Source organism: Phodopus roborovskii, unplaced genomic scaffold (assembly GCF_943737965.1).
Source record: "Phodopus roborovskii unplaced genomic scaffold, PHOROB, whole genome shotgun sequence".
NCBI lineage: Eukaryota > Metazoa > Chordata > Mammalia > Rodentia > Cricetidae > Phodopus > Phodopus roborovskii.
This window is the reverse complement of record NW_026125575.1, coordinates 3,180,643-3,197,940: the sequence shown is the minus strand read 5'-3', so window position 1 is coordinate 3,197,940 and position 17,298 is coordinate 3,180,643. Positions and strand designations below refer to the sequence as shown.

Genomic DNA, 17,298 nt, shown 5'->3' with positions numbered 1-17,298 from the left:
GAAACCCACGACAAAATGGCTCTGAGATTCCATCCTACACCTGACAGAATGGCTATGATCAAAAATTTAAGCGACAGCTCGTGCTGGTGAGGCTGTGGAGCAAGGGGAACACTCCTCCGTTGCTGGTGGGAGTGCAAACTTGTGCAGCCAGCATGAAAACCGTCAGTGCGGTGGTTCTTCGGATCCAGCCATACCAGTAACTCTTGGGCATACACCTAAAAGTCGCTTCATCTTACTATGAGAACGCCTGCTCAGCCATGTTCATCGCTGCTCTATTCATAATATCAAGAAGTGGGAAGTAGATACCCGTCAACAGAAGAATGTGGCACATTTACAACTGGAGTGTTCTAAAACATGGCACCATGGAATTTGCAGGCAAACAGATGAAACTAGAGAAAAAATATCATTCTGAGTGAGGTATCCCAGACCCTGAAAGATAAATACAGTATGCATTCACTTATATTTGCTATTGGCTGTTAAACAAATGATAACCAAGCTACAATCCATAGACGAAGGTTTGGTAAGGAGGAAGGGACTAGGAAGGATACATGGATCGCCCTGGGAGGGGGAAAATAGAACATATTTTATGAGTATATGGGGGACAGGCAGTTAGTGAATGGGAGGAATGTTATAAGCAGTTTTCCTGCCAGCCTGGTCCCACAGCAGCGTCATCCCCTAAATAACACACAGAGACACTGAATTACATATAAAGCTGTTTGCCTGTAACTAGCGTTTTTTATTGGCTAACTATGTCTTAAGTATTAACCCATTTCTATTAATCTAAGTGTTTCCACGTGGTCTTATCTTACCAGAGAGAGGGTCCAGACCCTTACCTCAAGTCTCCTTTCCTTAAATCTCCTCTACTACATCACCCAGAATCCTCCTTGTCTCTTAGTCCTGCCTATCTTGCTTTCCTATGTGCCAACAGTGCTTTATTAATTAACCAATAAGAGAAACATATTTACAGATTGCCACCTGCCATCAGGGGAATAAAACAGGAAGGGGCAGGGAGATTGGGTTGAGGGAATGTGTAGAAAGACAGATAAAATTGGAGGACATCTGGGGAGGGGTATGAAAACTCCCTAAAACAAATGAACACAATCCAAATGAAGTCTCCAAATAATGAGGGAACCCTAGTCCCAGTTGACCATCTCTTGTTACCAAACATACCTTCCAGTACCAGGACTGTGTTACTCCAATTGAGTTATTGGCAAAAGAGGTCCCATAGAAATCCCCAATCAACCCAGGCTATTGCCAAGAGAATAGATTGCTCTCCACAAAATGACAGCAAAACCCCATTGCTTAGACAAAACCCATGAAACACATTTAACATGGAGATGTTGACCTAGCGTCTACATAGAAACTTCACCCCAATGCTGCCTGCAAAATATGGCTAGGGCAATGACGGCACAAAGTTTGATCAATGTCTGATTTGACGTAAGGTCCATTCTGCAAGATGCAACCCAGACCTAAGAATCAGAGACGAGATAGCCCAGAGACCTATGGTAAAATCAGACACTATTGACTTAAAAAAAAAAGTAACAATTAAATGACTCTTAAGGATATTCTGCTATATTCATAGATCAGTGTCTCATTCAGCTGTCATCAGAGAAGCTCCCTACTGCACATGATGGGAACAAATACAGAGACTCATAGCCAGACATTACACATGGAGAGAAATCTTGGAGCACACAGCTCTGAACGGGATGTCTCCATCAAATCCCTCTGCTCAGAGCTCAGGGAGCCCTGAGGGAGAGGAAAGTATGTAGAAGCCAGAGGGGATGGAGAAGCAAGGCCCTCTGAATCAACTGAGCTAAGCTCTCATGAACTCATCATAAAGACTGAAGCAGCGAGCTTGGGACCTACCCAGGTTTGCGCTAGCTCCTCTGAATGTTTATTATAGCTCTCAGATTAGTATTTTTTCCCCAGGATTCCACAGAGTGTGATTCTTGTACCTGTGCCTCTCTGAGAAGAGACAGTAAAGGAGTGAATCCGGGTGCAAGGGGAAGACAGAATTGAGAGAAGCAGAGGTGTTAGGTCTGAGGAAAATCATTTCCTCGACTGTTTAATTAAACCAAGCTGTATTTACAAGTGTACATGTGACCAGCCAGAGGACTGCCTCTCCCTCAGCTGGGGTTTCAGGGAACAGCCCCTCAGTGGCTTTTGAGGTCCCTTTTATAGGGAAGGGTTAGAGTTGATAGAAAACACCTGTTGAGATCATTGGCAGTTAGCACCTGAACTGAAGAGTGGGGGACTCGGGGCTCGGGGTTGGCTGACGAGAAGAAAAGTGCGAGAATCATCGTGTGGAAGCAGAGTCGTCGCAGAAGTTCATGGGTCTAGCAAGGCAAAGGGTTACAAGTTCAGCGTAGGTTGAAAAACATGGCTTACAGGATTCGTTGGGCTTAGTAAATTGTGGAGACAATAACTATTTATAGTAAAGTGACTCCTTAACAACAATTTGGCTCCTGTTTTGGTTTCACGGAGGAAAAGGAAACTGCAATCAAGGTGTATTGCATTAGGAAAGAATCTATTATTAACAAAAGGAGAAAAGTTAAAAACATAAAACTATGGAAAGCTAAATTAAGTAAATATACAACTAAAGAATCATGGGTATTTTACTTAGAGTTACTATTGCTGCGATGAAACTCCATTGCCAAAATAGCAAGGTGGCGAGGAAAGGATTTATTTGGATTACACTTCCACATTGGGTCGCTGGGCAGGAACCTGGAGGCAGGAGCTGATGCAGAGCCCATGGAAGGATGCTACTTACTGGCTTGCTCCTTGTGGAACCCAGCACCACCAGCCCAGGGATGGCACCAACCCACAGTAGGCTGGCCCTCCCCCCATGTGTCACCAAGCAAGAAATTGTCCTCCAGGCTTACCTGTGGCTTGGTCTTATGGAGGCATTTTCTCAATTGAGGCTCCCTCCTTCCAGATGCCTCTAGGATCTAGACTGTGTTGAGTTAACATAAAACTATACAGCACATGGGTATTAAAGAAGGTAAGTAATTCCTTTCTAAAGGCATAGAAGACATTTTTTCAATGAAGCCATGTGTTCCAAGAGGTCTTTCCCTGGGTCCGTATAAGCAATGCCTGCCTGTTCTACCATTCCACTGAAGTCTGTTTTGGAAAACCAATGAGCTTACTGGCCTCACTTACAGAATGTGTGTGAGGGGTACATACAGTGAACTGACTGTGTCTAGACAAGCAGGGCCAGCTACCAGCTACAGAAGACTTGGCCTTAGTGTCTGTTGCTACCTGTGACTCTCCGTGAGCTCTAAATGTGCCTCTTATTGAAAATGAGCCATAGACATTGGTTTCTTGCAATCCCTCCTCTTTTCCCTTTATTCTCATCTGGTTCTATTTAATTTTTAAAGAACTGCTATAGCATTCATTGTCTGTCTTCATCACAGAACAGATAGTCTGTTCTAATAGCTAAAATATTGTTTTGTTGATGTGCCGTGGGCACTTACTTAATTATTGTTTCAATGATATTTTTTCTTTTGGTTTTGCTGCTTTATACAAGAAATAATGCAGCAGTCTACCGCATTTAATATTTCCATTAGAAATATGAAAGAATTTTAGGACCAAAGGCAATGAGCCCTTTCTATGTTCTAAACCATTCTCATAGTCTACAAATCGATCATCAATTGCTAAGCATATTGGCAACACAAAAATTTGTGTGTGTGTGTGTGTGTGTGTGTGTGTGTGTGTGTGTGTGTGTGTGTGTTGGCAAGTGTCATTAATCTTGAAGGACCCTGATAATTTTCCCATTAGGAAGCTGTATTATATGAAATAAAATGCAGCATCTTCAAGCAAGCGTGACACAAACATTCCCTTTTCTGCTAGCGTCATGTTAGGTGCGATCCTGTTCTCCTTGGCTATTTGCGGCACCCAAGTGATACTTCTTAAAACTGATGTTACTAGGGAAAGACGGGGTCTCCTCCTAAGCTGATTATGCGGGAAGGGTCGGTCCTCACTTACCTCTGAGCCAGTTAATGCCTGTTTAGCGCCTGGATAAGAAGCAGCTCTTTTAATTTCTTAAAGTGTAAAAGGGCACCGGAACGTTTTAAATCGACCCTCCCCTTCTCATTTGTTTGTATTGGACATCGCTGACTTGGGCATGGCTCCATCAGGACAGAGTCCAAACAAGTTCTAGGGGATGAAAAAATAACTGCCGCTATGCTCTCTGAGCTGCAGATCGTGTGTGCATACATGTACAACCGCTGACTCGCTGACACCATCACGCAGAAGGGAAAAGCCACAGTTCCCCTGGGGACTACGTCCTCACGAAGCCCTCCTCTGCTCTGAAGCGGGTCCAGCATGGAACTGTCATTCGAACCTCATTCGGACCTGGGTGCTTTCTGACGTCATTGGCGCTGTCTGGTGTCAATCATAGCCTGTGGGCGGTCGCTGTAGTCGAAGCAGCGTTGGTTGAGAAACTGCCAATCAAGCTCCCGGGAGCGGAGGGGCTGGCCTTGCCGGTCTCGCGAGCCTATACCCTGTCTCGGGCCTTTGTGTTTAAACTGTCTCAGGGTGGTCCTGATGAGATCGCTGTTGCTGGGCGAGCTGCGGGGGCTGGAGATGCTCGTGGACCATGGAGACGGTGAGCGATGGCCCCGAGGCTGCGCGGAGGGTTAGGTAGGAGGGATGCTGCGCTCCCGGGGGCTAGGGCGGGGCTGGGCGGGTGCTGGACCTAGCTAGCGTCCTCCGGTACCCCGGAAGGGCGGAGCTGGGCTGACAGGGAGTTTGATTCAGTCCAGTCCCTTCCCCTCTCTGTGTCTGCAGCCAGCTTCGCAGACTGCTGGAGATGCTCGGAAGGAGCATCGCGTTCTCCAAGGAGGAGGTTCCTGCCGGAGAGCTGCTGGGCTCCAGGTTCCTCCTCCTCCTCCCAAAGTTTTCCCCTGAGCTTGCTGAATGTACAGGAAGTAGGGGGCTCAGATCCAAAACCCTTTCCCCAGCCTACAGGGCCTGGGTCTGGTATTTAAATCCTAAATCCCAAATATGTGTGTCATTCTCAAACAGTGTTATCAACTGATTATTTCAGTTGTGTGTATTTCGGACACCTTTTGTCATTTTTTTCCCCCTTCCAGGTAATAAATGGCGCTCCATTGCTGTTGTAAGAAGTTTTTATAGTAGCATATATTAATCATACATAGTAATGGGTGTCATTGGGACATCTTCATACATGTTTGTGTGTTTTAAACGTGTCCTCCATTACCTCTCGCTCGTCCCCTTCTTCCCTGGTGATTGTATTTAAGTCCTATCTTGGTGAACCAGTGAGCTTCGGTAGGGTTATTTACTGACAGGTTATCTACCGGAGCCTGGACAGACATCTCACTAGTGGCAACACTAGTAGAGAGAGTATCCCTCCACCCCTTATCAACTGTCACCTACCACAAATCCTCGGGGAGGGATGAGGGCTCATGAGCCCTCCCCCACAGAGTATTGACAGGTCCAATCTTGTGCATTGAACCACATCTACTGACATTTCGGGTGCCAGGGCCAAGTCAGAAAAGTCAAAGACAGACTCTGCTCCCACTGCTAGGAGTCCCGCAAGAACTACACAAGCTACACAACCATAACATATGGCGGAGGACGTAGGTCAGCCCAGATAGCTCCCTGGCTGACTGTCCCTTCGGTCTCTGCGCACCTCTGTGAACCCCGATCACTTGATTCTGAGGGCTGTGGAACGTGTGTTCCTAAAGCTGGCCTGTCACCTGCTGGCTGTGTATTGTCACCGATTCAAGTTACTAGAATCTGTACTGCCGGGTGGCCACTGGCTAGATGCACTGAAAACTTGTTGCTGGAGTCAGCAGCAGTCGCTGCGTTTTAGAGTTGTAGCCCGTGGAAAATTTGTCCGTCAGTTTCACCCGGGTGTATCTGTGCTTACTTCCTCTTCATGCCAGAGCCGGAAGGCTCATGATACAGCCCGATGGAAGCTCTTAACTTGGATCCTTCATAGCATAGACAAACTGCTTCCACAAAGAGCTGGTAGACCTGGATGGAGTCAGTGTGACCAACCTGAAGAGAGGGCCTGGGGAGCCAGGAGATCACACTCAGGCTTCTGGGAGCCTGTTATTGGGTTAAGACACACGGGCCTCGGTGCATTCTGAACTTGCATCTCAGAGGGTTACTGAAGACCTTAAAAGAAGATCTTGGGCTAGTTCCTGGGGCGTGATAAATAACATTATAGCTTATGAGGTGAAACCCTTAGGCAAGAGAAGTTCTTGAATAGTTAAGTGGTTTTGTTTGTTTGTTTTGTTTTTAATGTGAATAAAAGTTAATAGTCTTGTGAAATTCTCAGAAAATACATGGGAAAATCTAAGGCCCTTTGTGGAGGTTGGCTATATTTAGCTCTTAAGCATTGTTCATTGCTGTTTTATTTTAGTTTGGTATTAGTGAACCCAGTAGTGGAGCTGCTGGAGAAGCAGGGGAGCCCTGCGATGGCGACATGGCTCGCTTTTGCTAAGGAACGGGATCATGCACAGGAGAGAAAGAGGATTTGCGTGGACCTTGTCACGGAGTGTGGCCATAGAGAACGGAAACCCAGGGAACTGTCTGGGGTTCTCTGGTGATCCCTTGACACATACTGAGTGGTCCAGTGGCATTTCCATCACAGTGGTGGGTGTCCTTTTAGTGGGGTCCAGGTGCAGACGCACTATGCTGGTTTGTCTGGGCTTCTAGGTTAGTTCTCAGGCCTGGTTTTCCTGATATACTGTTATGAGTAAGGTTTTTCCTGCCGGTCTTGTCCACCGCCGCGCCAGCCCCAAATAACACACAGAGACGCTGTATTAGATATAAATGCTGTTGGCCAGTTACTTGTTTCTTATTGGCTACCTCTGTCTTAAATATTAACCCATTTCTATTAATCTAAGTACTTCCACGTGGTCTCATCTTAACTGGAGAGTGGGGCTGGCTTTCTTCTCTCTCCGTCCTCCATCTTGGATCTCCTCCCTACTCCTTCCAGAATCCTCCTTGTCTCCTAGTCCCGCCTATCTTGCTTTCCTATTGTTCAACAGTGCTTTATTCATTAACCAATAAGAGAAACATATTTACAGAATGACATCTCCCATCATCATACTATTAATATGTCCATAGGGCAGTGTAATTTATAATCCTCCTTGTTAAATTTATAGTTGATAACCCGGGCTCTGATCTCACGGAGTCTGATCTGACAACCAGGGAGCCTGCATGGGACCGACCTAGACCATCTACATATGTGTGACAGTTGCATAGCTTGGCCTGCTTGCAGGACTCCTAACAGTGGGATCAGGGGCTGTCCCTAATGCTTTGGCTAGCTTTGGGGAACCAGTTCCTCATGCTGGGTCTCGGTTAAAACCCTTCTTTTTATTTAGACAGAAAAGAGGAGATGATGGGAGATGCCATTATGTATATATGTTTCTCATACTGGTTAATGAATAAAGCACTGTTGGCCAGTAGGAAAGGAAGATGGGAGGGGCTAGGAGAGAATGAGGAAAGAGGAAGTAGGAAGGAGGGATCAAGATGGAGAGTCTGGAGAAAGCAGAACCGCCAGCTGCCTCTCGCTGGTAAGACCATGTGGAAATACATAGAAATGGGTTAATAATTAAGACAGAGCTAGCCGATAAGAAACAAGTAATGGCCAACAGCAGCAATATCAAATACAGAGTCTCGGTGTGTTAACTGGGGCTGGTGCGGCGGCGGGACAAGATCGGTGGCGGGAGGAAAAACCTTACTCCTTATAAACCTTAACACAAGGGGAGGAGCTTAGTCGTACTGAAACTTGATGTGCTATGTTTTATCGATATCCATGAGAGGCCTGACCTTTTCCGAAAAGAGAGGAGGAGTGGTTTCGGGATGTGGGCAGAGGGGGAGGGTAAGGGGACTGGTTGGGGAACAAAATAAATAATTAACAAAAATAAATGTATAGTTGACAGCCTTTTTACTTATATGAACAGTTACCAATCTTGGCTTCATGGTTGGTATACGGGTGAGCTGCAGAGTCATTTTTCTTTTCCGTTTTCACTCAAAATGGAGCCACTCGGGGCAAGACACAGCTTGGAAGCCTTTATTTTACACATTATATGGTGACTTGGAGCAGTTTGATGCCCATGCCTTGCCTCTAGACTGCAAGAACCTCCCCTGCCTAAAGCAGCAGATCTTTTCCGAAGGGAGGGGATTCTGTTGTCATGAACCAACTCACCGTTATGTACATTGCCGTCACATGGACTGCTCCGTTTTCTTTCTTTTGTAACTCAGAGCTAGCAGCCCAGAAGTGGTAACAGTGGGCTGAGCCTTCCTACATCAGTCACCAATCAAGAAAATGCCTCCACAGGCATGCCCACAGGCCACTTGTATGAAAGCATTCTCGGTGCAAGTTTAGTCTTCCCAGATGACTGTAGCTTGTGTCAGCCAGCACATACATGTTCCACACATGTCCCTTACCTTGTGAATAATGGTGCTGGTGTTTCCCTGTGCTGCTCCATCCCTCCTAAAACTTTTCTGGCGCCTCCTGTTCATTTGTTTGCATGGCAACTGGTTTTTTTGTTTGTTTATTTTTGTCTTTTGTTAAAAAGCATTACTTCCACATGCTAATTGCCTTCTTTTGTACCCACTATGTATCTTTTCTCTAGGGTTATGTTTTATATTTCTTTTTTACGATTTCATGGACTTTCCTGGATTCCCATGTAGTTCAGTTAGCCATTCTCTCGCTCCTGTCTTACAAGACAGGGAAGTGCACTCATTTAGCAGCTGTTATCATCACCCTGGGATCCAGGGCCCCATTTCAGAGTCATCCTGGGTCCCCAGCATTGTGGGGATGTTGTTCTCCCCAGATAAGGGGATCTGAGTCCATTACTGGTGAAGCTTGACCCTAGGACCCCTCCGTAATGTGTTGTGGGGCTGGAATAATAGCTGGGATGCTTGACGTGGTAGTTTAAGGGATGATGCCCCTCGCAGGCTCACGTGTTTACGTGCTTAGTCCCAGTTGGTCAGCTGTTTGGGAGATTTAGGAGGTGCATTGCTCAGGGTGGGCTTTAACGTCTCAGAAGCCCATGCCTGCCTCAGGATGTAGCCCTCAGCTGCTTCTCCATCCGCCCGCCCGCCCGCCTGCCATCATGCTCCCTACCTTGTTGATAATGAGCTAGCCCTCTGAAACAGCCAGCAATCCCCCAAATAAATGCTGTCTTTTATGAGTTGCTTTGGTCATGGTGTCTCTTCCAGTCCTGGACCTCAGACTTCTGCTTCCTAAGTATGTCCAGAGCTTTAAATGACAGAATATTCAGAATTGCAATAAACCATTCAAAATACTCAGTGTTCATAGCATTAAACAACCTTTTGAAGCATTTAAAATTCATACCCCAAAATGGATATTATGTTATTCTACCCTTTTTGGAGAATATAATATTCTTTGTTTATGTGTTACTAGATAAATAATTCAATAAACAATCCATCGTATGTGGAAAAGTGTAGGATTTGCAAATTCAACTCCCATACAGTTTAGTGTAAAATCGCCAAGGACAGAGAACAGGAAAGCAGAGTAGCTGTCACAGATCTTCCCGGAGGAGCCCAGGGCCCATGTGTACTAGGCAAGCGCTCTGTCACTGGGTGGTAGATACAGCCACAGTCTACTGTTTTGGATTTATAGCTACCATTTTTATGTGTAGAAATAAAATACAAATACTATTTGATCAGTTTTGCTTTGCTGCCTTTTTAACACATTTCCATTCCCAATCTCATGGGAAAACTTCTTGAAGGTTATTTTAGTTATTTTAACTTTATGTTTCCGTCTGATTTCTGGACCAGGTACATTTGGTCAGGACCTAGGCTTGGCCAATAGCTGTGTGCTTGACAGAATGATGTAGAAAAAAAAAGAAACGTAAAATCATTCTGATCGAAGGTAATCGTTTTAAAAAAATCAAAAAGTTATCCTTACTATACTTCCTAGTATCATACAGTGCATGATTACTTTAAATGTCAAACTTACCAGTGAATTCTTCCGCTGGCTACTAGCGAACAGCCCTTGGACAGTGACGTCGGCATTACTACTGAGCTGTGCTCGGGTAGCCCGACTCCGGTCCAGAACTCCTCCTGAATCAGAAAGAATGTCGTTGTAACTCACCGTGATTGTCATCTAAGAAATATTCTCAGTGTTGCTGCATGAGTTTGCATAGTGCATATCTTGATAGTGGTGCTTTTCTCTGACACGTTGGGTGCGTTAAGGGGGGGAATGTTTGCACTGGCTCAGCGGGTGCTATGCCATGCATAAACTAGGCCAGGTCAGGTCAGATGCCGGAGGATATTGGTGTGGTAGATAAAGCACCTTACTGAACAGTTTTAGCTGCCTGCGTCACCACAAATTCTCTAACTCTCATTTCCGCTAGGGTGACACCAAAACCCTGGTCAGCGTGGTATTCATTCCTGTTCGCTTTTTATTTCAGGACCAGCTGACTTTCAGCGATGTGGCCATTGATTTCTCTCCGGACGAGTGGGAATGCCTAGATGCTCCTCAGCAGAGTCTGTATAGGGACGTGATGTTGGAGAACTACAGAAACCTGGTGTCTGTGGGTGAGGACAGCATTCCCACAGAGCTCCTGACACACGCCTTTGCCTATGAAACACAAACATGAGACTCAGCGTCCACGTGGAGTTTATTGAGAGGAGGGAGAGAAGGGGGGGGTAGCTGGTGGTCAGCCGAAAGCAGGAGGGGGTGTGGGGGGGGCTTGCCTTAAAAGGGGGACTGCGCATGCGTAACTGAGTCCCCTGCGCAGCCAGGTAAAGTGTGAGCAGCCAGGTAAAGCCTGACGTATCGACGACGTGGCCATGAGCCCATGGCCCATCGTCAGGGGTGGGGTCAGCCGACTGCTGTTTTCCAACAGTGAGTCTTCTGATTTTTTGGATTTGCCTAGGCACTTCTGCTAAAAATAGTTTTCAGGTTTTGATAGAGATTAAACAGATTCTCTAGATTATATTAGATATGACAGTCATATTACTTTGAACTTCTCGTTCTGTAATAATAATAACATAGTCGAGACTATGTCCTATATGGGACACACGGTATTAAGTTTTCTTATTTCTCTTCCATTGTGAATGTCTATTATTTCATTGTAGTTAGAAATGAACTTCAGTACTCTCCTGTGTGTTAGGACTGTGTCATACCCTACCAGGTAATCCGGCTTAGTATTTGTTTGTGTCCGTAGGCCTAATTTTCACAGTATTTTTCAGGATTTGTTCCCTAATTAGTCCTCATTGCAGCTTTATTTTACAGTATGAGAAGTAGGGATATGAGCTCAGGATTATTACGGAGCTTTCAGCATCTTCAATTCACAGTGTTTAAACCCTGTATGTGGGAAATGGGGAGTGTATTGAATGTGTATCTATTACAAGTGCACGCTCCTGGGAAAGTGGCCGTTGTGTTTTTCTTCCTTAAGGATTCTGTGGTTTCGATAAGACAACATGACCAAAAGCAGAGTTCCGCATCTCAGCCCATCACGGAGGGCAGGAAGGGCAGGAACGGGGCAGGGAGTTGGAGGCAGGAAAGGCCTGTGAGTGGTCCAGCTTTTACTGGGCTGCTCCCCACAGCCTGCTCAGTCTACTTTCATACATTTCCTAGACCACCTGCCAGGGATGACAGCAACCACAATGGGCTGCGTTCTTCTATGCCAATCATCCCACCCCACCCCAGGCTTGTCCACAAGCCAATGTCATAGGGCCATGCTTTCAATTGAGGTTCCCTCCTCTTGGAAGGCCAGCGTCTGTCTAGTTGATTAAAACAAAACAAAACTTGCCAGCATGGTTATTTTATTTCATCACAGTTTATGACTGTGATCTCATATCACATAACTGTTTTTGACTGAAAGTATATTTTTTTGATAGCATAACTATGGCCACACCAGCTGCCTTTGTCCCCTCACTTCGTGATTTTTAGCATACCTGACTCCTTACATCTAAGAGAGTCTCAGTAATACAGCATAATTCTCTCCATTTTCTTGTATGCACTAATGACAATATAATTTCCAGTCCACACAAATTTCCTTTGTAATTACATTGCCCTTTCCTGTGGTATTACTGATAATAGCTGTTTTATTTAGAGTGTGTCTGTGTGCTTTAACAGAGATTCATGAAGAAGCTTTTGCTTTTGTGTTTTAAGCTCTATTCAGAAATCAAAAGTGTGTTGTACATCCTCGTAAGTCCCTGGAGCCCTGTTGCTCTGTGTTTGACTTCCCACAGAGCTTTTGAGATCTTATTACTTGTGTTACCTTGTAACAGTAGGGCAGTCCAGTGGTGATGGCCACTTAGCGTGATTAGAGTTTTCCTTTCGCTGTGAAGAATGGGTTGTCCGGGTGTTATACGTCTTAGATTTTTGTCCCTTCAGCCTGTTCACTGTGTTCTGCGTCTCGTGTCTCATTACAGTACTTCCTTTAAAAGCTCCCCTGAGGCCACACAGGGTGTCCTAGAGAGGACACATTACCTCTGCTGCTCTCAAGATCACCTTTGTGACTTGTGAAACACAGACTCCAGTGCATGGGTCGTTTCCATTCTCTCTCTGTGTGTGTCTCTCTCTCCTCTCTCTCTCTTTCTCTTTCTCTCTCTCAGCCTGAAGCAGCTAATTAAGCCGCTTGGGTTCTGATGTGTTTCTTGATCATACTTTTTTTTAGTTTTTCCACCATTACTTCTTACTGAATTCATCGCGCCTATATTATTCGCTTACCGTGTCTATTTCTTTGTCTGTTTCCTCCTTCTCCTGACGGTAACGTTTTCTGCATTTCACTAATCCTTCAGACAGTTGTCTGGTGTATGTGATTCATAAATCAGCTTTTGAATGGTGAGTTAGCAGTGTTGTCCATGGTCTTCCCACAGAGCTACTCCAACATAAACATGAACTTAAAAATAGCATGCTGTGCATGGTGACTGGGTTACATGTGTTTTTCGGTGAAATGGGTAAACACCAGTAATATGTTTTATATTCAGAAAGTTGCTTTTTTTCCCTCCGCAGGATATCTTCATAGTGCCTTTGATTGAGGACTCTGAAACCTGTTCTTAGGACATCTTTTATATGAGTTATGTCTTCATACAGACTTCATTAGCTATCCCAGGCTCTCCACCCCAGTGACAATTTGGAGTACCAAAACAGTATTTGCCTTTGGTCTCAGTTGTATAAAACTGTCATGTAAAATATACCTGATATCAGCCGGGTGGTGGTGTCACCAGCCTTTAATCCCAACACTCAGGAGGCAGAGGCGGGCGGATCTCTGTGAGTTTAAGGCCAGCCTGGTCTACAAAACTACACAGAGAAACCCTGACTTGAAAAATCAAAAAATAATTAAATAAAAATGTGTCTGATATCTCCTACAGTCTGTCATTTTAAGTAGCCAGGTTTCAGGCATTCCCTACCCAAAAGTAGATGGATGGATGGATGGATGATAGATAGATAGATAGATAGATAGATAGATAGATAGATAGATAGATAGATACTGCTGATGGAGATGGAGGATTTAATTTCCTGATTGCCTACAATGTTTAAGAGGAAAAAGAGGGTCTGTGGTTGACAAAAGCAACAACTTTGTTTCCTGCTACAATCAAACTGTCCTTGGCTTTGTGGGTGTGCTGTGATTTTCTAACTGGATATGGAAAGGTGCACAAGTTCAATTTGGTAGTTTTTTGTTTTGTTTTGTTCTAAAGTTAAAATGCAAGAGAGTAATGATCCCTTTGGTCCTGGGGTTTCCCACTGATGTTCCAACCTGGTATACCTTTACATATTTTTATAAACTGTAATTATCAGGGTCTGTTAAATTAATTTGTTTGTTTCCATTCATTTCAGCTCTTTCTCATCATTGTACCCAGAACTTTCCACCAGAACAGATCCTAAAATACTCCTTTAAAAATGTGACTAACGGAAGATGCGGAAGTTACGGCCTTAAAAGTTTAAGAAATTGGGCAAATACAGATGAGGATCGAGGCCAAACAGCCTGCCGTGGTGGACGTAACCAGTGTGTGCTCTCTAGCAATAGCAGAGGTGTCATCGACAACAGAGACCAAGAGCAGAAAACAGCTACGAAAAGAACTCACGTTAGGACAGGTGCTCTTGGAGAGCCACTTATCTATAAACAAAAAATTCCACAGGAGACTTCTCAGCGTAACTTAACTTTGAAAAGTTTGGAAGACCTGAGAGGGGCATTAATCTTGCACTCAAACATTTCCATGGACAAAGAATTGAGAAACAGAGAACCGCTCTCTAGAACTGGTTGGGTAGACACTTCCAGTCCTGAAAGATCCTTACTCTTCAGTCAGCAAGTAGATCTTCCCTATGGCCAAGTGCACAGTTCTAACGATTGTGGACTGCTGGCTACGGTTCCATTATTACATAACCAAAATCCAGATACAGATACTTGGAAAACTACAAACGTGTGTGAAGAAACCAGCGAAACTTTCAGTAATGGCACTACACTAAACAATTGCAAGGATATGATTGTTTTAGAGAAATCTGGTCAGTGTAACAAAGTGCGTCGTAACTTGGACCGTGGCTCCAGTCCCAGCAAACATCAGTGTACTCTGTTTCCAGAGAACCTTTTCAGCTGTGAAAATTTCTTCTCCCAGGACTCAAAGTTTACTGTCCGTCAATGTAACTATATTCAAGATAAACATTACAAGCATATAGATTGTGACTCAATGTTTAATCATCCCTCAAACCTTACTACACATAAAATTCAGTATGCCCAGAAATCCTACAAATGTAATGAATGTGGCAAAGCCTTTAAGTATTGCTCAAGTTACACTAAACACAGCATAGTTCACACGGGAGAAAAACCCTACAAATGTAAATTATGTGGGAAATCCTTTACCCAGTGTACAAGCCTTAAAAAACATCAGAGAATCCACACAGGAGAAAAACCCTACAAATGTGAAGAGTGTGGCAGAAGCTTCAACCACTGCTCAATTCTTAGTCAGCACCAGAGGATTCACACAGGAGAGAAACCCTACAAATGCAAACAGTGTGGGAAATCCTTTACCCAGTGTGCAAGCCTTAGAAAACACCAGGTAATCCACACTGGAGAGAAGCCCTACAGGTGTGCAGAATGTGGCAAAGCCTTTACTCAAAGCTCAACGCTTAGTGAACACCAGAGGATCCACACCGGAGAGAAACCTTACAGATGTGAACAGTGTGGAAAGTCCTTTACCCAGTGTTCAAGCCTCAGAAAACACCAGAGAATCCACACTGGAGAGAAACCCTACAAATGTGAGGAATGTGGCAAAGCCTTTAACTGCCGGTCATCTTTTACTAAACACCAGAGAATTCACACAGGAGAGAAACCTTACAAGTGTAAAGAGTGTGGCAAGGCTTTCATCCATTGCACAAACCTTACCCAACACCAGAGAATCCATACAGGAGAGAAACCCTACAAATGTGACGAGTGTGGGAAATGCTTTAGCCAGTGTTCAAACCTCAGAAAACACCAGAGAATCCATACGTAAATAAAGCCTACAAATGTGAACAATGTAGTAAATCTGTGTCCCATGGTCAAAAGCGTGTTTATTGTCATGATTCAAATCGGGAGTGAGTACTGCAGAAGCAGTGAACGTAGCAAAGTCAGAGATTAATTCTTCCCTCAGAGAAACCCTTAAATGTGTATAATCCTGTTCTAGGTGCTACCTTCACTTTAGAAAGAAACACAAATGTTTGTTTGAGAAAGGGTTTCTTTGTGTAGCATTCAAGCCTGTCCTAGAACTTGTTCTGTAGACCAGGCTGGCCTCGAACTCACTGAGATCCACCTGCCTCTGTCTCCCAAGTGCTGGGATTAAAGGCGTGTACCAACAACGCCCAGCTACAAATTTTATATATATATATATATATATTTTAACGTGGGAAAAATCTAAATTGTTGCTCATCCCTTACTGAACATTGAATTCAAACCTAAGACAAAAACTAGCAAATATTCAAAACCTGGCAAAGCATTTCTAGCTTTGCTTTTCTTTTTTTTTTTATATATATATATATATATATAACCAAGTCCATTTAAATGAAAACAAACTTTTATAGACAATATTTGGGAATTTGGGCATTGTTCTTTCCAAACTACTTCCTGCTGGTAAGGGGCGCTGTCATGGGGGATTCGAAGCGTTTCTAGCTTTTCAATTCTGGCTACACACAAAAACTCACACCCGAGACAAACCCTGCAAGTATAGAAAAAAGTGCCAAACACTGGCTCCATTTTGCACACCTTAAGACCAGAGTTCATACTAGAATGAAAAACTACAAACATCCCAAGTGTGTCTAAGCCTTTAAATCAAGGTGCAAAGCTTGTTAACATCAGAGAACACAGTAAAGGGTTCACCTTTGTCCCAAATGCACAGCTCAAAAAAGGAGTGAGATACTTAATTTCTGTGCATGTGTAAAAAGTGTAACAGAACCTTTCTTTATATATGGGCTCTCGTTTTAATTGATTCCAGAGATCCACAAATGTAAATAATGTTGTAAAACCCTTTGATGTTGCTTCAAAGTTACTAGACAGTATTAATTGATCTGGTTAAAAAAAAAAAAAAAAAAAAAAAAAAAAAAAAAACCCTCATGGTTCTCAACAGTACCAACAACTCTCACTTCTCAAACGGTGCGATTGTTTTACGTATTAAAAGTCTCTAAACGTGCTCGCTTGTGAAACCTGGGAAGAACGCCATTTTCCCACACATGTCAGAAGAGCAGGACTCCTCTCTGAGCATTCATACTGAGAGATTCTCCAAAGACCATGGACACGGTCTCCTTATTCGGGGTAAAGTTCTAGATGACGGCTATTACTAATATGCAATGGAATAGCCTCCATTGTTCATTTCCCCCATGATCGCCAGGTGATCTTTTCCTAAATGGCCAAAATGTGGCAGGCCAGAGGTTTCAGAGTGTTGTGGACTGAACCCGCAGTCAGCCTAGGACAGGAGGAAGGAAAGCACTCTTGAGGTTCTCATGCAGTCCCAGCCTCCGACGGTGAGCAGCTCCAATCCAGGCATCCCCTCGCTGAACACACAATCCTTGTTAGACACAGTAATGTCCACAAGCCAAGGATGAGATCAGCCTCGAGGTCTTGGTGTTTCTGAGCACCAACATGGCAGCTCAATATTAAAAGTTGCTGCTGCTATCATCTGAACCTTCCTGGTGGAATACAAAGGTTCTCAGTCCACTGCAGAAATGCAGACACATGGCTGTTCTGGGTTAGGGCCACCTCAAGAGTCACTGAAGTGCTGTGGTGCCAGCATGCTGGCTTAACTGGGAAACTAGGAAGCACCAGGCACTCCACAGTGTCCATGAAGAAAGGGTGCCAGGGAAGTCAC

At 44.3% G+C, this 17,298-nt stretch overlaps 1 protein-coding gene across 1 annotated transcript; it reads left to right on the top strand.

Annotated features, from left to right (window-relative positions):
- The first annotated feature begins 4,532 nt into the window (after positions 1 to 4,532).
- On the top strand, positions 4,533 to 15,485 carry LOC127216947 (zinc finger protein 829). Its single transcript, XM_051177836.1, has 3 exons — positions 4,533 to 4,606; positions 10,422 to 10,548; positions 13,802 to 15,485. Exons 1-3 carry the CDS (start codon positions 4,598 to 4,600, stop codon positions 15,451 to 15,453), a joined length of 1,788 nt encoding a protein of 595 aa, XP_051033793.1. The 5' UTR covers positions 4,533 to 4,597; the 3' UTR covers positions 15,454 to 15,485.
- Positions 15,486 to 17,298: the final 1,813 nt, after the last annotated feature.